Source organism: Brachyhypopomus gauderio, chromosome 5 (assembly GCF_052324685.1).
Source record: "Brachyhypopomus gauderio isolate BG-103 chromosome 5, BGAUD_0.2, whole genome shotgun sequence".
In the NCBI taxonomy this organism is placed as follows: Eukaryota; Metazoa; Chordata; class Actinopteri; order Gymnotiformes; family Hypopomidae; genus Brachyhypopomus; species Brachyhypopomus gauderio.
In genome coordinates this window covers 19,955,267-19,982,140 of record NC_135215.1, presented here as the reverse complement: position 1 = coordinate 19,982,140, position 26,874 = coordinate 19,955,267, and the positions used below count along the sequence as shown (strand labels likewise).

At 41.6% G+C, this 26,874-nt stretch overlaps 1 protein-coding gene across 4 annotated transcripts in view; it reads left to right on the top strand.

Moving 5' to 3' along the window:
- The first annotated feature begins 406 nt into the window (after positions 1-406).
- The window catches only part of fhod3a (formin homology 2 domain containing 3a), a 47,511-nt gene continuing 21,043 nt past the window's right edge, over positions 407-26,874 (top strand). For 2 of the 4 annotated variants that reach the window (XM_077006315.1, XM_077006312.1), the window contains exons 1-13: positions 407-515; positions 1,856-1,920; positions 14,129-14,196; positions 15,106-15,211; positions 16,252-16,346; positions 16,748-16,859; positions 17,341-17,435; positions 17,825-17,968; positions 18,475-18,680; positions 21,572-21,877; positions 22,425-22,487; positions 23,615-23,749; positions 24,011-24,061. In XM_077006315.1, the coding sequence (XP_076862430.1) occupies positions 457-515; positions 1,856-1,920; positions 14,129-14,196; positions 15,106-15,211; positions 16,252-16,346; positions 16,748-16,859; positions 17,341-17,435; positions 17,825-17,968; positions 18,475-18,680; positions 21,572-21,877; positions 22,425-22,487; positions 23,615-23,749; positions 24,011-24,061 (1,505 nt within the window). In that variant the 5' untranslated portion in view covers positions 407-456. The remainder of the gene's footprint in view (positions 516-1,855; positions 1,921-14,128; positions 14,197-15,105; positions 15,212-16,251; positions 16,347-16,747; positions 16,860-17,340; positions 17,436-17,824; positions 17,969-18,474; positions 18,681-21,571; positions 21,878-22,424; positions 22,488-23,614; positions 23,750-24,010; positions 24,062-26,874) is intronic. The other 2 variants (XM_077006314.1, XM_077006316.1) reach the window with 2 other exon arrangements.

Genomic DNA, 26,874 nt, shown 5'->3' with positions numbered 1-26,874 from the left:
CACATAAACACATGGCATATACTGTGTTTCTGTATTTCCCCAGACACTCCACTGCCCCAAACACTACTCCAGACACCTTAATGCTTCAAACACACTATTACACCAAACACACTATTGGCCCGAGCACACTATTGCCCCAAACACCCTATAGATCCAGACACTCTATTACCACAAACACATAACTGCTCAAACTTCTTACTTCTCACTGTGGGTCAGTACAGTGTAGTATGAAACTCCTGCAATAGTGGGCCTGACTCTTTCTCCCTCCCCTCTTTCTCTCTCTTTCTCTCTCTCTCTCCTGTCTCTCTCTCTTTCTCTCTCTCTCTCACTCTCTCTCTCCCCTCCTGTCTCTCTCTCCCTTTTGTCTCTCTCTCTCTCTCTCTCTCTCTCTCTGTTCTGCAGCTAGATGACTGCGTATTGCAGGTCTCCCATAATGGCTCCTATCTGGATTTGGAAATGTCTTTGGCGGAACAGAGAGACGAACTGGAAGGATTTCAGCTGGACGACAGTGGAGGGTAACATTCTGCCCCTCTACCACACAACTGATGTTCAGATCACTGCCGGACAGATGAACACACCTGTGTTCAGTCACCTGTATTCAGTGCAGGACTAATAAACACAGTCACCTGTGTTCAGTGCCGGACTGATAAACACTGTCATCTGTGTTCAGATCAGTGCAGGTCTGATAAATACAGTCACCTATTTTCAGATGATAGAGTGATAGTGTTAGACTGATATAGTGTTAGTGTGATAGAGTGATCATGATAGTGATAGAATGTTAGAGCCATAGTGATAGAGTGATAGTGATAGTGTTAGAGTATCGGAGTGATAGAGTGACAGTTTTATAGAGTTAATGGACAATGGAGGCATGGATAGAACATGTGAGAGATGTTAGAGTGATATAGTGTTATTTTGACAGTGTTCGTGATATAGTGTTAGAGTGATAGTGTTAGAGTGATAGTATGATAGAGTGAGAGTAATAGAGTGATAGTGATAGAGTAATAGTGATGGAGTGATAGTGATAGAGCAAAAGTGATAGAGTAATAGAGTGTTAGAGTGATGGAGTGATAGTGATAGAGTAATAGAGTAATAGTGATAGTGTGATAGCGTTAGAGTGATAGAGTGATAGTGTGATAGAGTGATGTTATATAGAATTAATGGAAAAATGAAGGCATGGAGAGAACATGTGAAAGATGGAAAGTGCACTTATCGCCATGGTGATTACCACATTCTTTATTGCCCTGATACAGATACTGTGAGAGCTCATTTAGACCCATGGAATGTGTATGTATCTGTGTCTGTATGTCTCTCTCTCTCTCTCTCTCTCTCTCTCTCTCTCTCTCTCTATCTATCTATCTATCTCTCTCTTTCTCTCTCTGTCAATAATGGAGTAAGGGCTAGTTTATTTTTACTGAGGTAAATAAAGGAGGTGATGAATCAGGATGGTGGTCAGGACAGTGGACAGGGTTGGTCACGGCTGGCTTTGTCTCTGAAGAGAGAGAGACACACTGTGGGTTATAAATAGAGCAGCACAGGCAGAGGGTCACTGGGGATGAGAGCGCGTGGTTCCAGTACTCACAGGGGTTAAATATGGCTCCCTCTTATCAGGTAAGTTCAGTAGCCTCTAGTGTACAGGTTAATACCAAACAATGTCATACACAATAACACATAATACCAAACAATACCACATAATACCAAATACCAAACAATACCACATCATACTACTTAATATCACACAATACCAAACAATACCACACAATACCAAATGCATTTGATTCTCTCTCTCTCTCTCTCTCTATCTATCTATCTATCTATCTATCTATCTATCTATCTATCTATCTATCTATCTATCTAGCAGGGGGAAGAAGCACAGTATAATTCTTCGTTCTCAGTTGAGTATCCGTGTGCACGCATGCATTGGTGAGTGTCTTTTTCTTTCTGACCTTTCTGTGAAAAGTCAAATGCTCTGTGTGTGTGTGTGTGTGTGTGTGTGTGTGTGTGTGTGTGTGTGTGTGTGTGTGTGTGTGTGTCATGGCAGTATTATCTGTGTCAGTGATAGTGGAGCTGTTCTTGGATTGCTGTTAAGTGTCTTTCTGTCATGGTCAGTGTTCTCTGTCACAGTAGAGAGGGGTGGTAGGTCACAACCAGAACACTTCCTCTCCATTGAAACCTTTCTCTTGGCCTCCTTCTGCTCCTCCTGTCCTTTCCTGTACCTCCTCCTTTCCTCTCCAGTACCTCCTGCCCTTCCTGCCCCTCGCCTACCCAACATCTCCACTCTCAACACCACCAATCTACCCAACATCTCCACTAGGGGTGGTAATTTTTTACTATCTCACGATTCGATTAGATTCAAAAACGATTTGATTTCTAAAAATGTGCTTCAGTCTATAAAATCTGCATGATCTACTACAGTCTGCTTTGCAAGACAGAATGACAAATACAGAAAATTAAGTGTCTTTCACATTTAATTAACAAAAATAAAGTGCTTTGGTAAAATAAAATGGTTTTTGTTGTGTTAACAAAATTCTTGAGCTTCATTTTGCAAGCTGTCAGGGCTGGCTCGGATGCAGTTCCCCCAGCCGTTGCTAGGGGCACCAGAGTCAGTCCCAGACTAAACCGTAACCATACGTTCTCAGCCAGGTCCCTGCTTTCTCTGTGGTTGCTTCTCGGTTAATGATCTCGCCACCTCTCTCTGTTATGCTTTCTCTTTACTTATTCGAGTATCTATCTCCTGCGTCACTTCCTGACCCATCTCAAGTTTTCCCAATCCTGTATTTCTTCCTATCCGTTTTGCCTTTATTTTTGGGAAGGGTTTTATTTTGCTGCGGTGTTTTTTGCCAGTTACTTCTGCTGGCGTCCTTGGTTTCGTTTTCGCGTTGCATTTATCCGCGCTGTTTTTTAGTTACTGTTGTTATTTTGTTTCTTCCTCCCGTCTCACTACGGTTGAGTGTTATTTTTCACGTGTTGTATTTTCCGCATTCTTTTTTTGTTTCTATTTAAATTTTTGTTTCTATTTACCCTCACGGTTTTGGTTTCTATTCTCTTGCGCGTCGAGTCTTCTGTGTTATTTTGTTTGTTCATTCTGGGTCGCTGTGCGCGTTTCCCTCTCACTAATACATTTGACGAGTGTCAAACATCTTGATCTTGCGAACCGGCACTTGGGTCCACTCTTCTCTATATTATTTCTCACCCTTCTCTATATTAACGCTCCCGTGCTCACCGCGTTACACAAGCCTTGCACACAAGCTACATTGTGTTCAGTTCGGTAAAAACCAAAATGAACCCATATTTTTGCCTTAAATGCGCTGAGGTCTCAGGCTATGACTGGAGTGTTGTTGGGGCACTTAACCCCAGCTGCTCCCTGGTTGTGTGTATGTGTCTGTGCATCTCACATGATCATGAAACTGGATTTGAAAGATAAACATGTTTATGCTGGATTGAAAGGAGCTGGTGATGTGAGCAGTGTAGTTTCATCACAGCTGATGTTGTAATAAAGGGGAGCTTGGCTAGATTGTAATATGAGCTTGACTAGATTTGTGTGTATGTTTGTGTGTGTGTGTGTCTCAGAGGGATCTCATTTGTTAGTGTCCAGTAGGCTTGTCACGATACTAAGAATTACAACTTCGATACGATACTTTAAAAAATATTGAAATTCGATACCATTTTCGAAACCAAAGTCAGATACTGTGCTAATTTCCGTTTTAAAGCCTTTTTATTTTTTTATAAACAAACAAATTAATGTTGCTTTGTGTTTAAAAATGCTTGAAAGTGTAACTTCATTTCACAACAAATAGCTGTCTGACTGATCAGTTCACTTATATGACTTTAACAAATACGAGCCTCTTGTAATTCCAGGACGAAACGAGAGAACGTGAAGACGTTAAGATTGGGCGTTTTGAAAATAAACAACCATTAAATAATGTGATAAAAAGCGAATAATTTCGAGTATATGTATAAATATTTAACTTATCCCAACAAACATGCGATATCATGTCTGTATCACGTCGGTCAGTCCAGACCCATTTTGCATGTCTGGTGGACATTCAAAACTGGTTCAAAATCTGACAGTGTGACTAGGACCTTAACCTTAACTTAACATGGACGTCTATGACGAGTTTTCTATCTGAACGTCTGACTAGGACCTTTATTGGATGTCAGTGGACGTGCAAAAACTGCAACTGAACGGCAGCAATAGACGTTCAAAAGACGTTTAAAAAAGACGTCGCAAAAACTTTCATTCTGGCTTTTCAGTGGACGTCTTTTGAACGTCTGACGAAGTGTCTTTGCTCGTGCTGGGAAATATTGAAATGGACCTTGAAAGTGACATACAAGTGTTTGAATTCCACAAGGTGTATGAACCCTGCAAACATGACTTTGTTCATTGCGCTGAAGCGCGGCGCACGCGAGGTCGTGCACTTCTCGAATTTTGTAACTGCGCGTGCCGCGCTGAAGCGCAATGAACAAAGTCATGTTTGCAGGGTTCATACACCTTTATAGAGGTGGATGTAACATGCAAGAACTAGGAGAAGGACACAGATGCTGCTGAGAGTCAGATTTATTGGTAGGAGTAGGAGTTTCCTCCCGTCTCCTAACCTGATCGGCTCGAATCGCTCTTGAATGGCGAGGCATTTCATTTACATTAACACTCGGAGATTCAGACAACGAAATACTGCGAATGCAATGGTAAAACTCCTTGAGTGAACAATAGTACACAGACTAGTTACCCAACACCTTTCAGACACGACAAGGAATACAAAAATATGAACGAGTTATTACACAAACAGTAAACAAACAAACGCATTCAAAAAGGACAATACAATAAACCGGACTAATGCAAAACAGACCTGGCGAAATCAACTAACTTTACTAACGAACCATCAGGAAACAATAACGTGTTGACTCAATAAAGAGTACAAAACCAAACATAGGATGATCTGCGAAACAACTCGAAACAAATCTAATTGAAAGGACCAAACGCTGAACATACAATGATCAAAGTTAAACACCAAGGGCAGATCCGATAACAAACACGGGGAACAGAACATACAACCAGGCATGAAAATGGGTCAGGGGTTAAAAAGGTGAGAAGACCGGGGGGCGGGGCATGTGACGTCATGGGGATACGGCAACGGGGCGTTGACATGTGACGTCATGGGTATACTGCGACGGGGGGGGGGGGGGGGGGGGGGGGGGGGGGCTGTTGGTGTACGGGGATACAGCGACAGGTGATGCCAAATATTACGGAGCTCGTAAGGTGACGTCATGTAAAAAATATAATAACGCGTGGCCACGACTTACTAACGCGTGCGAATAAGATAATTAAGTATTACTTTATATAAAGCCAGGTTTACCTTCCTTGGGCAGTCAGTTCGCGAACATCCCTGGGATCTGCTTGCTTTGCTGTGAAAAAAAAAACTTTGTTGCCGCGTGTGAAAGGCGACGTTAGTATCTCGTTCCCACGCGTTAATACGTCGTGGCCACGCGTTATTTATTTATTTTTTACATGATGTCACCTTACGGGCTCCGTAAAATATAGTAAAATCCATAAAATTTTACACAGGTTTACGTGTTTTTATTTTCTAACATGAGCTAAAGCACAGGGTAGACTCAAACGACAAGAGTTTACAACTTCATCTTCAACCTTTTCAGCCCTGGTGCGAATGTGATCCTCACACGTCCCTGGATTCACCAGTTACAACTACAGACACACTAGAAAAAAATCTTGTTTCTTATTTTATGTCACCGTTAACTACATGGGGTTGACGCGAACTTAATAGGCCTATCTATCTACCTATTTATCACAGGAGCTTGTGGCTAGATCTTACAGTGTTCAACGCTGTAGCGAACGGCAGTAACTTTGTTTTACCGCAAAATATGAAAACGATTGAAACCATTAATAACCCAATTAAATCCATCCAATTAAAAATGTACGATCTGGTAAATGTAGTGGTAAATGTACGATGTGGTAAATGTAGTGGTAAATGTACGCTCTGGTAAATGTAGTGGTAAATGTACGATGTGGTAAATGTAGTGGTAAATGTACGATGTGGTAAATGTAGTGGTAAATGTATGATGTGGTAAATGTAGTGGTAAATGTACGCTCTGGTAAATGTAGTGGTAAATGTACGCTCTGGTAAATGTAGTGGTAAATGTACGCTCTGGTAAATGTAGTGGTAAATGTACGATGTGGTAAATGTAGTGGTAAATGTACGATGTGGTAAATGTAGTGGTAAATGTACGATCTGGTAAATGTAGTGGTAAATGTACGCTCTGGTAAATGTAGTGGTAAATGTACGATCTGGTAAATGTAGTGGTAAATGTACGATCTGGTAAATGTACGCTCTTCTGACTTGTCCGCGGTGTAGCACTAGGTCCTGCTTCTCGTCCCGCTTAGCAGTAAATGAATAACATGAATGAAGAACGTTGGTATGATTGAAACGCTATTTGGCCTCTATGAAGGTTCTGGGCGGAAACTGCTGGCCACTGTCATTGAAATAGCCAATTTCGGAAGTGCTCTGTTTGCTAATTAAGTCAATATGATAATTAAAATATAATCTCCCGACCCCCCCCCAAACAAAAAACTCATCGGATCTACACGATTCACGTAGGTCACCCTTTTCAACTTCAAAACGGCGAATTTCGCCGAAAGGTGACAGATTTTCATGCCTGTACAACTCTCGCAACAATGAATACCAGAAATTGACTTACAAGGAAAGACTGGGCACACGGGAATATAAACCAAACACATCAAGGAGTTAAACATAAACAGCTGATCAAGACTAACAATGGGCGGCGAGATCAAGGGGCGTGACAGGAGAACGCTACGGAGATTCAACTAAAAAACAAAACTAAGGGAAACGCGAAGATCTTACATAGGTTGGGGCGGAGTAGACCTTACAGTGGAATTCAAGCGCTTGTACCAATATTTCCGAGCACGTTAAACTTAATTAAGTTAAATATTTATACATATACTCGAAATGATTCGAAATATTGCGCTTTTTACCACATTATTTAATGGTTGTTTATTTTCAAAACGCCCAATCTTAACGTCTTCACGTTCTCTCATGTTTCGTCCTGGAATTACAAGAGGCTCGTATTTGTTAACGTAATGCAAGTGAACTGTTCAGTCAGACAGATATTTGTTGTGAAACAAAGTAGTTATAATTTCAAGCATTTTAAAGTACTCTAGCCTACATTCCAGCACCTTCAAACCTGAAACACAAAGCAGCATTAAAATTCGTCAGGTAAGTGTTCATTCCCCTTTTGTTGAGGGGTGTCTCTTTTATACTACCACAAATAGTTTTGGACAACACTGCAAAGCGGAAAGTATAAACGCCTCCACCGCTCGCAGAGGTTCACGCGAGGTGGCCAGAGTCGAGCGCTATGGTCACTCAACCAGGCTTTAGCGCCCTTCGTTGAAATGTTCCAAAAGCACCGCTTGCAAACTGGCTTGTTTGTGTCCTTCGGTTTTCCATCTGTATCTGCTTCGAATCCAACAGCACTGCGATTGCTTTAGCTGCCATTTTAGCATTACAAACTGTCCTGTGCATTACGGCAGCTTGAGTGGCTCAAACGAAAGCGCATTTTATGTAAAAAGAATAGATACTTAAGAGAAACGAGTATTGTACCGTTTCAGAATGTTCAGTATCGATACATATCGATATATCGATTTTTTTGACAACACTAGTGTCCAGTCTTAGTTCGGTAAGGATGACACTAGAAAATTGCACTGAGAGGAATTATACTGCCACTGTCTGCTATTGTAAATACTTTCAACCACAGTTAACATTACACGGCAAGCAATCTTTCCTTTCTATGCTTTATGAATATTTTACATGATGCAGACATTCCAGTAAAGCACCCATGTGTGTGTTTGAGTTTGTATATTTGTGTGTTTATGCATGTGTTAAAGAGAGATATGCAGTTTATGTATCAGAGCGCTAAGCCTTTTAAATCCTCATTAGCATCAGTGCAGGGGGGTTAATGCCTGAGGGAACACAACACTGTTCCTGATTCAATACCTTAATTGAATACCTTGCAATACCTTAAACTTTAGATTCCTGTGATGAGCAGAACATAAATCAGCTTCTCTTTGGTAAATGACTCAAATCTAACCCCACATGGACTATTAGAACCTTTTCTCTTCTGGTCAGTTTTGTAGTGAATCATTTGATTATTACCTTTTGTTCTCTGTTAATGTTTTTATTGGTGACTGGTGAAACCGTGGGGTTTGTATAGTCTTGTCTCTTGGTGAATCAGTGGGGTTTGTAGAGTCTTGGTTCTTGGTGAAACAGAGGGGTTTGTATAGTCTTGGTTCTTGGTGAATCAATGGAGTTTGTAGAGTCTTGGTTCTTGGTTAATGAGTGGGGTTTGTAGAGTCTTGGGTCTTGGTGAATTAATGGGGTTTGTAGAGTTTTAGTTCTTGGTGAATCAGTGGGGTTTGTAGAGTATTGGTTCTTGGTGAATTAATGGGCTTTGTAGAGTCTTAGTTCTTGGTGAATCAGTGGGGTTTGTAGAGTCTTGGTTCTTGGTGAATTAATGGGGTTTGTAGAGTCTTAGTTCTTGGTGAATCAGTGGGGTTTGTAGAATCTTGGTTCTTGGTGAATCAATGGGGTTTGTATGGTCTTGGTTCTTGGTGAATCAGTGGGGTTTGTAGTCTTGGTCCTTGGTGAATCAGTGTTGCTTGTAGAGTCTTGGTTCTTGGTGAATCAATGGGGATTGAAGTCTTGGTTTGTGTTGAATCAGTGGGGTTATAGTCTTGGTTCTTGGTGAATCAGTGGGGTTTGTAGAGTCTTGGTTCTTGGTGAATCAGTAGCATTTTGAAACATAAAGTGCAATATCAAGTGTAGTGCTATTGCAAAGCTAATGTCATGTAATGCATAATCCTGTTACAATACTGACAATATTAAAACAGGACATGCATCATGACATGCTAATGTAATACAAAGCATCGTTTATTTACATTCACAGTGGTTCAGTTATCTGGGATTAATTTCCGAGTTGCTGCATAAAGGTTTCAGGTTTGCTGTTGCTGCATATATCACTGATGTCATGGAGCATAAAGCACGTGTGAGTGAACGAGGTTTTAAAGAACGTGTGAAGCATGGCACAGCATACATGATACATTTGAATGCTGATAGCCTAATTGATTTAGAAGAATCTGTCTGTGTGTGTGTGCGTGCGTGCGTGCGTGCGTGCGTGTGTGCGTGCGCGTGCGTGTGTGTGTGCATGTGCGTGTGTGTAGTTTTTCCATGCTAAGTGTTCCCTTGACAACCCCTTTTGGAAGTCTGAGCTGTAATTACAGGTCACAGATCTTGTGTGTGTCTGTGTGTGTGTGTGGGTGTGTGTGTGTGTTCCATTAAAGGTGAAAACTGACTTTTATATTTTGGATTTATGCTTTTGTTTTTCCAAACCTTATAACCCTATAACCATCACTAAGACACAACAGAGGGAGAGAGAGAGGGAGGAAGGGAGAGGGAGATAGAGAAGGAGAGAAAGTGAGGGAGGGGTCAGGAGGAGAGACAGTGTCAGGTAGAGTGGACCAGTGAGAGAGATGTGGGTATTATAAAATACATTAAAACATATACAAAGAAAAAAATATTTGTGAATGAGTTGGAGAATACACTTTATCCCGGCAAAATGACAAGCACACCCGAGCGCAAACCTGAGCGCAGACCCGAGCGAGACCCGAGCGCAGGCCCCAGCACAGATCCAAGGACAGACCTGAGGGTTGACCCGAGTGAGACCCGAGAACAGACCCCAGCGCAGACCCGAGCGAGACCCGAGAACAGACCCCAGTGCAGACCCAAGGACAGACCCGAGCACAGACCCGAGTGCTCCGTTACAGTCTTTCTCTCTTCTTTGCTCTGTAGTTCTTTCTAAACTACGTTGGACATTTTCACTGAAATTTTCATTTGTTTTTATTGTAGACCTCTGTGTGCTTATTATAGCTCTCAGCTGCTTGCTTGCCTGCTTTAGGCATGCACACACACACACACACACACACACACACACACACACACACACACACACACACACACACACACACACACACACACTTATATACACAACAGAAGCACAGTTATGAGTCAGTTACATTTTACAGGCATGCACTTTTTCTTGTTCTCTCTTTCATACACGTGTATGGTCTTTCTTTTTTACACACAGGTGTCTCCAGGGATTTTATAAGGGGGTTAGAGTGGTAGGGGGACAGTAGGATGTTTTATAAGGGGGTTGATTGGGTGGGTGGTAGGGAGTTGGTAGAGTGGTTGTTGTAGGGTTAGACAGGTGGGTTTTTGGAGGTTTGTTGGGTGGTTGAGTGGTTAGTAGGGGGCTAGAAGGGTGAATTATTGGGGTTAGTAAGGGTTGTTAGTAAGGGTTAGTACAGTCATGGCCAAAAGTTTTGAGAATGATACAAATATACATTTTTATAAAGTTGTCAGGAATAACACCTGATAGCCATTAGGACTCAGCTGTTCCTCATCACCACGCCCACATTCCAGGCATTCATATACACCGCCGTCACAACACCTAGTCGCGAAGTATTGCCAACTATGTTGCGTACCGAGCGTTATTCTACTCTGCTGTTTCTTCTGTGTATCGACCTCTGCCTGTTCCCTCGACCTCGTCTCTTGCCTAGCCCTCAGGTACCGTACGGACTCTGCCTTCTCGTTACGACCCCGGACCGGATTGACCACTCTCAACAAACGGCGCTAGATAAACTCTGTTTATGCATTAACATCTCACATTCTCTGGTTATATCTATCTGCCAAAAAAAAGAGCACTGCGCTTTTGCACAAGGATCCCTCTCTGTCTCCTCCATTCGTTACAAAAGTCTACTTCAGTCTGCTTCAGTTTTTATAATGGCAATTTGCCTATACTCCAGAATGTTATAAAGAGTGATCAGCTTAACAGCAATTAATTGCAAAGTCAATATTTGCCTAGATAAAAACCAGAGGGCAGCAGATCATGTGAAAATGTAATATTTGTGTCATTCTAAAAACTTTTGGCCATGACTGTATGGTGGTTATTTAGGGTAGTGTGGCTAGTAGGGGTTAGTACGGAGGTTGTATGGGGTCAGTAGGGTTAGTAGTAGGGTAAGTGTGGTTAGTAAGGGTTAGTGTGGTTAGTAGGGGTTGTATGGATTTAGTAGGGTTAGTAGTAGGGTTAGTGTGGTAAGTAGGGGTGGTTAGTTAGGGTTAGTGTGGTTAGTAGGGGTTAGTAAGGAGGTTGTATGGGGATAGTAGGCGTGGTTATTTAGCGTTAGTTTGGTTAGTAGGGGTAGTTAGTAGGGTTAGTAGGTTGTCACCCCTATACCAGTGTCACAAAACGGAGCTGTAGGGCAGTGCAGTGGGGTAAAGTGGTGGGGTGAGAGGTCATCACTGGGGAAAACCTAAAAACGAACCCCAGTGGACATGGAGGGTGAGGACAACCTCAGGATGCCCTAAAGTAGCGCGTGTCAAATTGCTGCTTGACCCAGAATGCTTTGATTCAGGAGTGGTGTCACTGTTGAAAATGATAGCCATGCAGTTTGTGTGTGTGTGTGTGTGTGTGTGTGTGTGTGTGTGTGTGTGTGTGTGTGTGTGTGTGTGTGTGTGTGTGTTACAATGATGAGTCTGATGTGAAGTCTCCAGTACTGTCCACACTGACTATTTGACACTCTGCAAATGTTTGACTAGAAGAGTCATGTGGTTATTTTTACTCTCTGTTATTTATATCCATCCATCCATTTATAATGCTCATACATATTATCACATACAGGATTACTAGAATGTATAATTGCACCTGAACAACTTATATCTATATCTACATTTACATAATTGAGGAGAATTATTAACTAACCATCAACTTACTCACTAACCATCAACAGTTTGTAGATGGTTAGTGAGTGCTTGGTCACTAGAGGTAGGTGTATTGCTTGAGGTAGGTTTGCAGGTTCTGTTTGATCTGCTGAGTGGAGGTAGGTCTACTGGGTGGAGGTAGGTCTGTTGGGTGAAGTAGAGGTTCTGCTTGATAGATCAAGATCTGTTGAGTGGTGTAAGGTCTTCAGGGGGAGGTGGAGATGCTGACTATGTGTTTATGCACTCTACAGATCACTCTACAGATCACAGATCACTCTACAGATCACTGTAAGCCCTATAAAAAAACTACACTGTAAAAACGAAAAAGTTGAGAAAACTCAAAATTTCAAGGCAACTTAGTGCACTCGATTTTTGAGTTTTGATCCCAACTCAAACTCTTAAGTTTTTAAGAAATTCACTCACAGTTGAGCCAACTTAATATTTCTTGTTCCAATTATTTATTTTTCACAGGTACATAAACTTCAGATTTTAAGTATTGCCTACAAATAATTCCACTTACTATATCTTTTTCAGATAATTTATCTTGCCCATGTATATGAACCTCAAAATGTAACTTACATACCAGGAGTTCCAAATTTTTTTAAGTTGTGCCAATTTATTATATTGTGTCATGGTGTGGGAGAAAAAGGCCACAGACAAGTCCATTCTTATCAAGAACAGAGGTTTTATTCTCACCTCGCAAGAAAATTGGCACTCACAGGCACAATTAGATCAAACTCGAGGCATTAAATAACTTGGCCTTGCACATGAAACACAGGGGAAAGTCATGCAGATGACAACGTTACACATACATGGAGGGGGAACTCGTATAATGCACATGTACGTAAAAAAATGGACCGGGGTGACTTTTAATTAATAATCGTTAATAACACTATACAGACATAAACACCACATAATACGCATAACGGGGCCGGAGCTGCAAGGGCTCATGGGTAATGACGTCACCCTCTGGCACCCCCCCATTGGCCAGACGCTACAATATCTTGTTCAGATAATGTATATTTCACATGTACATAAATTTATAAATTCAATAATAAGAATAGCTAACTGAAGTTGGGTGGGTCATATAAGACAAATGACAAAACGGTTAAATTAACACGTTTATTATACCTTTCTGCAACAAAGGTAGTATTTCAACCAAAATACTCACATTTGGACATTTGGAACAAGAAATAATAAGTTGGCTCAACTGTGAGTGAATTTCTTAAAAACTTAAGAGTTTGAGTTGGGATCAAAACTCAAAAATCGAGTGCAGTAAGTTGCCTTGAAATTTTGAGTTTTCTCGACTTTTTCGTTTTTACAGAGTAGCATAGGTCGCTGCTTGCCACAGGTGAAATCCATTTCAAGATATCCGGAGTCCAATCGCAAACCCCGCCTTGTTCTCAACTAAGGAGTCAAATTGAGCATGCGCAGAGGAGTTGGCTTGGCCTTAACTAGGGTTCAACTACAATTTGTATGTTTTGACAATGCAGGTTGTTAGGTCAGATCAACTTTTAACTTTTAACTCAATAAAGTAAGCTGATCTAATTACTTCGTTATCGTTTATGGTGCAATTAATTATTTTTGGCTCAGCTAAACTTAAAATCATAGTAAGGCGAGCAATTTTAAGTTCTGTTGTTTCCAGTGTAGTCTACAAATAAATGAAGACAATTACAAACACACACACTTGACCTGTTTCTTTTATACTGTTTCTCTTATTCTCTTACACACACACACACACACACACACACACACACACACACACACACACACACACACACACACAGGCGCTATGTATTTTGCACCCTCCATGTTGCTGCATATTTTGCCCTTTAGATCAGTTGCACATTCCGTAATGTTCCAGAAGTAGCAACACTTCACTTCTGTATGAGTGTGTGACTGGCTTTAATAGGCTGATATTACTGAGAGTGTCTGGTTTTTGTGGGGTGACACAATTGTGTGTGTGTGTGTGTGCGCGCACGTGTGTGTGTGTGATATATTAAATAAAGGTTACGCTTCAGGAGAAACAGTGGATTTAATTTCTGTGTGAGTGAGTGTATCTGTGGAAAATAAATGTGACTATACTTCACCTGAGTACAGTCATTTGTAGTCATATGTGTGTGTATGTGTTAAATAAAGGTGACTCAGATTACAGACAGTTTAGCTGTTACTTCACATACACACACACACACACACACACACACACACACACACACACACACACACACAGAGCTAAATGGGCATATGCTATTACATCTCTCTCTTTCTCTGTCTGCTTCTTCCCACAGAAAAACTGTACAATTCCAATGGGAGAGATCTCAGAAGGGCATTATTCTCACTCAAACAAATCTTTCAGGTAAAACACACACACGAGCAGACACACAAACAAACACACACACAGAGTAGTGGTAAACAAACAGCTGTCAACATGTGAAAATAAAACATGCTAGTGTCAAAGTAATAAGTGAACACACAGACACACATGTACACACACAGACACACACACACACACACACACATGGATGTAGAGGCTGTAGTAATAGTGTAATCATAGTAAACTATTATCTGACTGCCAGAGCTGTGTGTGTGTGTGTGTGTGTGTGTGTGTGTGTGTGTGTGTGTGTGTGTGTGTGTGTGTGTGTGTGTGTGTGTGTGTGAAAGAGTGTGGGTGTGTGAGAGAGAGTGTTTGTGTGTGTGTGTACATGTGTGAGTGTGTGTGTGTGTGTGTGTGTGTGTGTGTGTGTGTGTGTGTGTGTGTGTGTGTGTGTGTATGTTTGTGAGTGTGTGTGTGTGAGGGTGTGTGTGAGTGAGTGAGTGTGTGTGTGAGCATCGGTGTATGTTTGAGTATGAATGCTTGTGGTGTTTGTGTGTATGTGCTTGTAAGCATGTGTATGTGTGTGATCATGAGTGTGTGTGTGTGTATGTGTGTGTGTGTATATGTGTTTGAGGATGTGTGTGAGTATGTGTGCAGTGTGTAGATTTTATATGATGTGAAGGGTTCATGTAACCACATCATTTTCAGCTTAATTTTTTCATTCTAGAATACTTGGTGTGGTTCTTCACAATGGACACCAATCAGATCAGAGATTATAATGCTGAAATTCTCAATAAAAATTAATTGTGTGTGTGTGTGTGTGTGTGTGTGTGTGTGTGTGTGTGTGTGTGTGTGTGTGTGTGTGTGTGTGTGTGTGTGTGTGTGTGTGTGTGTGTGTGTGTGTGTGTGCGTGCGTGCGTGCGTGCGTGCGTGCGTGTGTGTGTCTTGTAGGATGATAAGGACCTTGTACACGCGTTTGTTATGGCAGAGGGACTCACCTGTTTGATCAAGGTTGGAGCTGAAGCTGACCAGAACTATCAAAACTACATCCTTCGAGGTACACAACACACACCAGCATGTAACATTACACCACCACCCATAACACCACCCACACTACTACACCACCACTCATGGGCAGTCATGGCCTGGTGGTAGGGAACTGGTCTTGTGGGTGGTCGTGTGATCCACAGCCCCCTAGTAATCACTAGTGTGTGTGTGTGTGTGTGTGTGTGTGTGTGTGTGTGTGTGTGTGTGTGTGTGTGTGTGTGTGTGTGTGTGTGTGTGTGTTCTGACTGCACAGATGGGTTAAAAGCAGAGGACAAATTTTGATTGGGGTGTAAAAATCACAATTGACAAAATATGGCACACACATAACATAACACCACACACACTACTACACCACCACCCATAACACCACCCACAGCACTACACCACCACCCATAACACCACCACCCACAGCACTACACCACCACCCATAACACCCACACCACCCATAACACCCACACCACTACACCATTACATCACAATGAAGCGGTCATCAGTGTGGGATGTGGCCAAAGGACGTCCACTTCTATGTCTTTCAATGACTCTTGCAGTCTCTCTGCAACCTGCTGATGACACTTTGTAACACTCTAAACTCGGTGGCCTCATAATAAAAGGGCTTTTTTTTGAGTGCATAATGTGTGGGAGAAAAGTTTGTGAAAGTTCTGCAAACTTCAAAATCAAAGTATGGGTGTGTAAATCAGGATGTGTGTGACTAAATGTGTAACTGTTCTATATGGAATTATAGCATATGAATGATATTAGCCAACATCACAGCGCCCCCTCCTGTCAAGTTCCATTCATGTGCTATACTGTATTAAATTATAAAACATGTTAAGTTAGTCTTGCTGGACTGAGCACAGTGTTGCCAACATATTAGAAATCATACAATTAAAAATTGTATTTACAGCTGTATTTAAAGAAAAGGTATAGAAGCACCAATAATAAAAATAAGAATAATAATAGTAATGTTTCTCTACCTCTGTCCACATGGTAATGCGTGTCCACCTCTGTCCCATTGGTAACATCTCTCTACCTCTGTCCCCATATCTGTAGCTCTGGGTCAGATCATGTTATATGTGGATGGAATGAATGGAGTCATCGCTCATCCGGAGACCATCCAGTGGCTGTACACTCTGATTGGCTCAAAGGTAGATCCATCCAGTGGCTGTACACTGATTGGCTCAAAGGTAGATCCATCCAATGGCTGTACACTCTGATTGGCTCAAAGGAAGATCAATCCAGTGGCTGTACACTCTGATTGGCTCAAAAGTAGATCCATCCAGTTGCTGTACACTCTGATTGGCTCAAAGGTAGATCCATCCAGTAGCTGTACCGTTTGACTGGCTCAAAAGTCCATAGTTGTGGTTTTGTAATAGGTCTATAAAGGTAAAGGTTTATAAAGCAACAAATAAAAAAATGTGTTGTGGTGTAAAGAAATGAATACTGTATTTTCATTTGTGCATGTTTGTGTGTGTGTGTGTGTGTGTGTGTGTGTGCGCATCAAGATAAATTCCTTGTATGCCTAAAGTCTGATTCTGGTGTTTTGCAGTTTCGCCTTGTAGTGAAAACGTCTCTGAAACTGCTGCTGGTGTTTGTGGAATACTCGGAGTCTAACACCAGACTACTCATTCAAGCCATCAGTGCTGTAGATGTAAAAAGAGGTACACACACACACACACACACACACACACACACACACTCTTTGGTACATAAGAACACTCACACTGAAATGTGTATGCTATGAATTCTTCCATACTGTACTTTTGCTGTTTTTTGACTGGTTTTCAATTTTGATCAAACTGCAAAAGCACCATAATTTTAAATCTTAAATGTGCTGAAGTATCTGATGAGCTATAAACATGTAATATCACACACATCTATAAACATGTAATATCACACACATCTATAAACATGTAATATCACACACGCCTTTAAACATGTTATATCACACATCTATAAACATGTAATATCACACACGCCTTTAAACATGTTATATCACACATCTATAAACATGTAATCACACACGTCTTTAAACATGTTATATCACAAATGTCTTTAAACATATATCACACACGTCCATCAGTGGTGTTACACATTACACATGTGACAACAGGTCATTGGCTTTTCCCCCCGATTTTTTAGGGCGGAAACAGTGGTCCAATGCCATGGAGATTTTAGATGAGAAAGATGGAGCAGACACAGAGCTGCTTGTGTATACCATGACCCTCATCAACAAGGTACACACAAACACACACACACACACACACACACACACACACACATACTCACAGAGACAAACACACACAGGCAAACACACACAATCACTCACATACACTTAGACACATAAACATACGCACAAACAAACAAAAGCAAATGTGCAATCACGCACATACACTTACACCCATGCATATATACAAACATACTGTACATACGCACACAAACACACACAATCACACTCATACACACACAGATAAACTCACATACACTCTCACACACACACATACATACAAACACACACACAGTGACTTGCATACAGACACGCATTCATGTTCAAATAAACACACACACAGACAAGCACACATAATCACGCAAACACACTGACAGTACTGATCTCTGTCCTGTGCAGACACTGGCTGCTCTGCCTGATCAGGACTCCTTCTACGACTTGGTGGACGTGCTGGAGGAACAAGACATGGAGACCATCACCCACAGACACCTCACACGCAGGGGCGCTGACCGGAACCTGCAGGAGCAGTTCAACATCTATGAGGTGGATAGTACCAGATCTCTCTCTCTCTCTCTCTCTCTCTCTCTCTCTCTCTCTCTCTCTCTCTCTCATGTTTTCTCTCTCAATCTCCCCCTCTTTCTATATTTGTGAATGGAGTTAATGGAAATGCATAAAGAAAATATGTAAATGTTCAAATAGAGTTAAATGGCTGTAGTTATGATGTGAATATTTACATGGGGATGTCAAATATTTACATGAAGAGGTCTTACATTTACATGGAGAGGTGTTACATTTACATGGAGAGGTCTAATATTTAAATGAAGATGTCTAATATTTACAAGGATAGGTCTAATATTTACATTGAGAGGCCTTATATTTAAATGAAGAGGTCTTATATTTAAATGAAGAGGTGTAAAATTTACACGAAGAAGTCTAATATTTACAAGAAGAGGTCTTATATTTACATGGAAAGGTCTAATATTTACATGAAGAGGTCTAATATTTACATGGAAAGGTCTAATATTTCCCCATTTCTTGATGACCCCTAGGCAGCTCTTCGTCATGAGGATGGTGATGGTGATCAGGCCCTAGGGGGTCGCGAGCGCCGCAGATCCAGTGTTAGTGGCACAGAGGGGCGGGGCCTGGAGAGACGTCGCAGCCGTAGGCACTCATTAGTCAAAACAAGCCACTCCTCCCCTCACCATCCACAAGTCCAGCCATTACACCAGCAGAAGAATGAAGATATGAGAGAGAGGTGGGTCTCTCTGTCAAACACACACACACACACACACACACACACACACACAATTTCGTTCCACCTCATGTACCACATGTGATGTGAATGACAATAAAGTAACCTTGAATCCTTGAACACACACACACACACAAACACACACACACACACACACACACACACACACACACACACACACACACACACACACACATACACACAATCAAAGCAAGTCTCCACTTTGCACACACACAACAGGTTTGCAGACATCAGAGATTTTTTGTCGCTTTGTTTTTGAATAAATCTAAAAGACAAGTATGAGTTGAATACTGTTCAGAAGAGCCATCCATAAGCTGGGTCTGACAAACACATCATGTAGGGTGACTATGCAGTGAAAGTGCAGTCTGTTTGATCATGCAGTGTGACCATGTGATGTGACCATGTGATGTGACCATGTGGTGTTACCATATGGTTTGACCATGTGGTGTGATTGTACAGTGACTATGTAGTGCAGGGGTACTCAAATAGAAATGATGACGGGCCACATTTTATTTTTTCAATCACTGACGGGGCCGGTTCCGGGGGGGTGGGGGGGTAGCGAACATAAACTGTCGACGGGGGGGGGGGGGGGGGGGGGGGTGAATGCATTTGGGCGTCTGCTACCTGTTTGTTGTTGCCATAAAGGCAATCGCCGGCAACGTCTTGATATCGCGGTGCGCGATTTCAAAATAAGAACGGATAGCGCGATAAAAAAAAAAGATTCCTAAAAAAAAAACCACTTTTCAGAACAGCTTGCGGGCCAGAAATAGATAGCCCGCTGGCCAGCTGTGGCCCGCGGGCCGCTATTTGAGTATGGGTGATGTAGTGTGACCATGCGGTGTGATTGTGCAGTGCGATAGTGTGAGATGGTCTTACGTTGTGACCTATGTTGAGATTACAGTGTGAACATGCAGTGTGTTGGTCTGCAGTGATGTGGTGTGTCAGTTATGCTGGTGGTCGTGCATCATCCATCCAATTGACACACACACAAACACAGACACACTTCATCATTTCAAACAGGGTTCCCACGGGTCCTTAAAATCCTTGAAAGTTTGTGGAATCAAGGAATAATAGGGCACAGTTGGTAAGGAAGTCAATATTTAGAAAAGATTGCTATGAAAAAGTTTGTCATGATGTTTTAAATTTCTCATCCTTTTGGTGAAAAATATGATTTGATGTGATAGTTGTTATAAAGATTTTAAGAAAGTCTGCAAAGTGATTCCTTTAGCATTGATTAAATTAATCAAAAATGTCATTTTATATTCCGAGTTGACTGTTTCGATGCCCGTGTTAAAAGTGAATGACTGTAACTTACTTGACTTCAAGTGTAATAACAAGATTATCACTGATGGTATGAGACAAAAGATATAATAGATATTCTTTCAAGAAACATCCTAATACAAATTATAAAACCACAATGGCTTGTCAAATGGCCCATATCTTCTAAAGTAAAAGAGACTCATTTCAAAATAATAAATAAGATATATCCTGTAGCCATGTTTCTTGAACGAAGATTTAAACTTGATGTGGATTCATGTGCCTTTTGTAAGTCAGAAGATGAATTCCAGGAGCATTTGTTTTTTCATGTCAATATTCACAAAGTTTTTGCATGGACACTAGAAACTGGATTAATCTCAAACTTAACATTCTTTCTTTTGATACCATTTTACTTTATGCAGAAAACTTAAGTTCAGATTTCTGATGCCTTAAATGTAGTCGTACTTTTAGCAAAATACCCCATTCACTAAGTGGAGTGGTTAAAAGCATTCTTTTCTCTTTATGAATGAATTAAATTCATATTACTCTTCATTAAGTAGATTTAAAAACTTGTGTAGCCGCTTTACATGAATGTCACCTTCTCACAGGTGCATTGCTAAATTGCAAGTCATGTTGAGTGTGAGTGAAGTTTTCGTTGAATCAGCGCTTAATGTCATGCACAGAAAATTTCAGGATGCCTGTCTTGAAATGACATTCAGTCTTTTGAATTTGCATTGTATTAACATCGTTTTTTGATAACATATTCAGGGATAACAGTGGGTAAATTCTGCCAGGTGCAGTCCTTGAATTTGAGGAAGTTGGTCCTGGAAAGTCATTTAAAGGTCCTTGAATTTTATGTTAACCAAGGTGTGGGAACCCTATTAAAATGTTTGGAATGTTTATGTCAGCTTTAGTTGGTGTTGTAGTTAGTGTTGATGTAGTTAGTGTTTTGTGTTGTTAATATTGCTGTAGTTAGTGTTTAATGTTAGTGTTGTTGTGGTTAGTGTTTTGTGTTGTAGTGTTGTTTAGTTGTTCATGTTTACTGCTGTTAGTGTTGCTGTAGTGTTTAGTGCGGTTAGTGTTGCTGTAGTGTTTAGTGTTGTTAGTGGTGCCATAGTGTTTAGTGTGGTTGTGTGGCTGTAGTGTTTAGTGCTGGTTGTGTTGCTGTAGTGTTTATTGCTGGTAGTGTTGCTGTAGTGTTTAGTGCTTGTAGTTTTGCTCTAATGTGTTGTGTTGTTAGTGTTGCTGTAGTGTTTATTGCTGGTAGTGTTGCTGTAGTATTTAGTGCTGGTAGTGTTACTGTAGTGTGTTGTGTTGTTAGTGTTGCTGTAGTGTTTAGTGCTGGTAGTGTTGCTGTAGTGTGTTGTGGTGGTAGTGTTGCTGTAGTGTGTTGTGGTGGTAGTGTTTAATGTTGTCAATGTTGCTGTTGTGTTTAGTGTTGGTAGTGTTGCTGTTGTGTTTATTGTTGGTAGTGTTGCTGTAGTGTTTAGTGTTGTTAGTGTTCCTATAAGGAGTCAGTAAAGCACTAAACTCTGCTATAGCTGTGATGGAATGAAAGCTACTGATGTGTGTTAGCTAACTCCCCCTCCCCACGATGTCCCTGCTGGGCTCCATAGTGGTCGGTCAGACCAGCACTGCAACATGTCCGCCACAGAGCAAGCTCAACCCAGCAGGGAGGAAGAAAAGGAGAATTGTGCTGAGGTGACCAGGGCGGGATCTGGTGAGGAGCCATCTCTGCTGGCTTCTCTGATGGCTCACCGCAAGTCCTGCATCAGTGTCCCGCCCTCTGCTGAAGTGACTCCGCCCCTGCGTGGCTCAGCCCGTCCCCTACAACACCTGCCCTACCTCCCCCACTCTCCATTTCACCTGTTCTCCTATGACACAGAGGAGGAGGTGGGGCCTGCCCAGAGGACCTGCACCAGGTACATGCCTACAGTGGGGAAACTACATTTCCCATCATCCAGTGTGAGGATCCTGGGACTCATAGTGGATCACTCTGCACCAGTACATCTGTCCTCTTCACCTTGGACCTGTGAAGGCCTTTGTGTCTCACTTTTTTGGTATAATACACTTTCTTTTGTGTCAGATTATTGTCACTCATGTTTTAAACACGTGCCTGTCTGTACCTAAACATTGGTACCTAAACTCAGCAGGGGAGTGGGGGTCTTCTTCACCTTTCTCTCACTTGTTTGGCTTTAAGGTTTCCCACAATGCACCAGGATTTCTGCACTTTTTCTATGTTTAATGCTTTTGGTTTTGATTTGGCCGTTTCATCTGTGTTTGTGAAACACAGATACCTGTTGTTGTGTACCTCATCATGTTCAGCAGGAGAGTGTTTCACAGCCCTGCACACACAAATTATAACCCTAATCCTAGATGCTAATCCTGACAGCGAGTGAGCTTCAGGACACCTGCTGAGCTTTCTAATCTCTCTCTCTCCCTCATTCTCTCTCTATTTCTCTCTCTCAGACAAGGCAAGTCATTATCTGCTCTTAATTTGTCATCTCCATCCACTCACCCGCACAATGACAGGTACACACTCTCACCACACACAGACACGCGCACACACAACAGGTACACACTCTCACCACACACAGACACGCGCACACACAACAGGTACACACACTCAACACACACAGACATGCGCACACACAACAGGTACACACTCTCAACACACACAGACATGTGCACACACAACAGGTACACACTCAACACACACACAGGCACACACAAACACAACATGTACACACTCAACACACACAGACATGTGCACACACAACAGGTACACACTCTCATCACACACAGGCACGCACACACACAACAGGTACACACTCTCAACACACACATTTATGTAAGTATGTAAGTAAGTATTTAAGAATTAAGGATAAAGGATTTAAGCAAAGTACTGTACAACGTGAGTACATTTAAAAGGACAAAAATAAAAAGTTTACATTTATCTAATATAGAGCATTGTACATATTTCAGTAGTATGCATGTGTACAGACTGGGAAGTGAAGCCATGAACTTGTTATTACATATGTCTCTCTCTCACACACATGTACACACACATTGCAGAACATGTATGCACACAGATTTTAACCTGATCACACTTTACTCTTACAAATACATTGCCATAGTTTCTACACAAATTCAAATTTCAAAGTGCATTCTAACTGATCTACATGAAGGAGCAAGAGAGAACTTATCTGTGGTACACATTCAGTAGGTGCACTTTCAGTAGCGACACATTCAGTAGGTATACATTCAGTAGGTGCACATTCAGTAGGTACACTTTCAGTAGGTACACTTTCAGTAGGTACACTTTCAGTAGGTACACATTCAGTAGGTGCACATTCAGTAGGTGCACATTCAGTAGGTACACATTCAGTAGGTACACTTTCAGTAGGTACACTTTCAGTAGGTACACATTCAGTAGGTGCACATTCAGACATGAAGACACTGAGTAACATACAAATGTAACAAGATTGAGTCTCAAACAAATGCATTCAAACAATGAACTGAACACAAAGTTAAAATAATACAAAATACAATTATTTAAAAAATGTAATAGAGTATGAACATATAATACCACTCAAATATAACATCACAACAACATGTGTTTGTTTTTCTGCTTCTCTCTGTCTCCTCCCCCCCACCAGGCCTCCGCTGGGGGGTCTCCTCTCCTCCTCTTATCGGCAGCATCAGGAGTCTCTGGCAGCGGAGCGCGAGAGACGGAGGGTTGAACGAGAGGAGCGATTGCAGAGAATAGAGAGAGAGGAGAGGAACCGCCACAGGTCTCTTCCACTCACTTTCTGTTATCTCCTTAAACATTAATATTCTCCCAGTCATTCTCCTGGGCAAGGGCTCCTCTATAAAGAGATCATGTACATTTTATTAATACACAATTAATGCTTATGCAAATTAAAGCTGTTGAACAGAATGGTTGTTCTGTACGAATGTGTTTATGAAAAATCATGTTTAATTACTGCTCTCCCTCTCTCTCTCTCTCCCCCCTCTCTCTCTCTCCCCCTCTCTCTCTCCCTCCCACTCTGCAGTCGGGACTTTGTTATGAACATGGAGGAGGCCAGACAAGCTCGTGAGGAGAGGTGAGTGTGTCCTACAGTCCTGTCGCCATGCTGCCTGTCGCCATGCTGCCTGCCTCAGGTGTGCTAGTCCTTTACCTGCCTGGCCATGGGTGTGGCCCCGACTGAATCTGTCACTAATAAAAATAAAAATAAATCTCACTGAGCCTTAGGGCAGCTACAGATCTGTCCAAACATGGCTCCCTGCCATCTCCTGCTTCCTGTTCTTTAGGAGTATGGGGTCCAGTGAGGGTCAAAAGACAAATTAGAAATTGTAAAAAAAAAGTACATTTCAAAATTAAATAAATTGGAGGAAACTGCAGCAGGCTACAGTCTGTAGGCACTGCGAGTAATACGTAGCACTGTCCATGCAAATGTAGGTGCAAGCAACAGACAGCAAAGGGCACTCTCACTCAATCAATCAATCAATCAATCAAATTTTATTTATATAGCGCTTTTTACAACAGTTGTTGTCACAAAGCAGCTTTACAAGTGCCGAGTCCTAGCCCCCAGTGAGCAAGCCAAGGGCGACAGTGGCAAGGAAAAACTCCCTAGTTTTTTTGCATGAGGAAGAAACCTTGAGAGGAACCAAGACTCAGGGGGGGAACCCATCCTCCTCTGGCCCCATCCTCCTCTGGCCTCTCGCTGGTCTACCTGCTAATACCAGCAACAAAGTTTGTGTGTGTGTGTGTGTGACGTGTGTGTGCGTGTGTATGTGTGTTTGTGTGGGTGTGTGTGTGTGTGTGTGTATGTGTCTCTGTGTGTATGTGTGTCTGTGTGTGTGTATGTGTGTGTGTGTGGTGTGTGAGTGTGTGTGTGAGGTTGCGGCATGCGGAAAGATTGAGATGTCAGCACATTGTGTTTCCTGAGTGAGCAGGTGCTTAACAGTTTGAGTGTTTTTCCATGTGAATGTGAGTTTCAGTAAAGACTTTCAGTACTCTCAGTATGGAGCATGAATCAGAAGTATCAGTGAGTCAATAATGGCCTAGTGCAGAGATGCTCACAAGTAGGCCTGGACAATAATTCGATATCGGTATTTATCGCGATAAGAAATATTTCAATAACTATGATATAATTTTGCGGTAATTCAATATGAATTATTCATAGAATCTGCCGTTGATGAGCGTTTTTTACAGAGCGCAGCCGTCAGTTCGCTGGATTCAAGCACAGCTGAACACAATCGGCCTCCGTAGCCGGGCTACGCCCGTGTGTATTACCATAATCAAATAGGCAGCGGCCAGATAGGCTAGGCTACACTACGGTAGGCTCAGCTCCAGCGTGGGACATTTTAGTTACAAAATGAGCACCTCTGACGGCAACACACGAGTGAGTGAACATGCTTCCACAAGTAAAAATGCAGAAGACATAGTTGATAAGAGAGGAAGGACTAATTCAGAGGTGTGGAAGTGGTTCGGCTTTTGTATGTCTGGTAAACTACAGGATTCAGTTTGCTGCAAATTGTGCCGGAGAGTGGTGTCGACTAGCAGCGGTAATACATCAAATCTGTTCCACCACCTCAAGCAGTTCCACTACATGGAATATTCTGAGTCAAAAAATGAGACACCAAAAACGTTCAAGCCAACCTGTTCCTCAAACATTGCCAGCATCTGTGTCAACCAAAGAGAACCCCATGCAGCAGACACCCCTGGTTGCATTCATGTCTTATGACAAACAGTCCAAGCGTCATACAGACATCACTAAAGCTGTAACAAACTTCTGGGCTAAGGACATGATGCCGTTTAGTACGGTGGAAAATGAGGGCTTTAGGAAACTGATGTTAGTCGTCGACTGCCGATATGAGCTTCCTGGCTGGAGGTATTTTTCACGCACAGCTATACCCAAGCTTTATGACGAAGTTATGTTGTGTATTGTATATTTGTATTGCTAAAATAATTGCAACAACAAATAGTTTCTCAAAGTGTGGGGCGCTTAGGTATTGCAGGTGGGTTGCAAGGAATTGGAAGAAATAATTTTTTTAAGCCTGCAGACCTGCCAACCTTTACACATTTTGCATAGCAGATACGCATTTAGACATCGAACTACGCTGCTATGATTTGTTGCGTTAAAATATGCGAAAAGTCATTAATGTCTGTACATTCGCGCACTAGGCAACTCGTCTATGGGTGTAACTGCATTGGGCAGCAACCTGGGAAAAGAAGTTTTATCGCCAGTCGCTAGTTTTTTTTTTTTTTTTAAGTTTTGAGAAACACTGCACTAACTTAACCTATTACAGCAGTGGGTGCATATTTTTCATAGCTATTTTTTATTTGTTTTATATATACACAGTTTTGTTGTGTGCAATGCAGGCCTGCTATATAATTGTTGCTATGTCATATGAATTTTATTAAGCATTATACCTTGCATTTGGTGAATAAATTGTTGCAGCTGGGGTGATCTGTGTTGTGCATGACTAAAGAGAATTGCACTTCACCCATGAGTTGCTACTCATTACTTGGCTCCTCACCATACCTAGACACTAGCTTTTGCTTAGTACTTGAGTGGCCTATAGTTATGACCAAGTTTTTCATACCCCCATTTAAGTGATCTTGTAGGCTATTAATTATTTCTTATTTCTTTAATTATTATTATTATTATTATTAATAGATATTCTTTAAATTAAATCTTGCTGCACCAAGCGTGGTATTTTTTGCTGTGAAATAAGAAGAAAATGTAGTTAAATTATAAATAAATAAATAAAACTACAATTTTTTTTTCTTTCTGCCAGAGAAAGTTAACCGAGACAAGCGAGTAGACCGAGCAATTGGGGTCTGTAAAAAGGTTGTGGCTACCTTCTGTTATTTATATTGATTAAGTCTAGAGGTTTGTTAATTTGACAG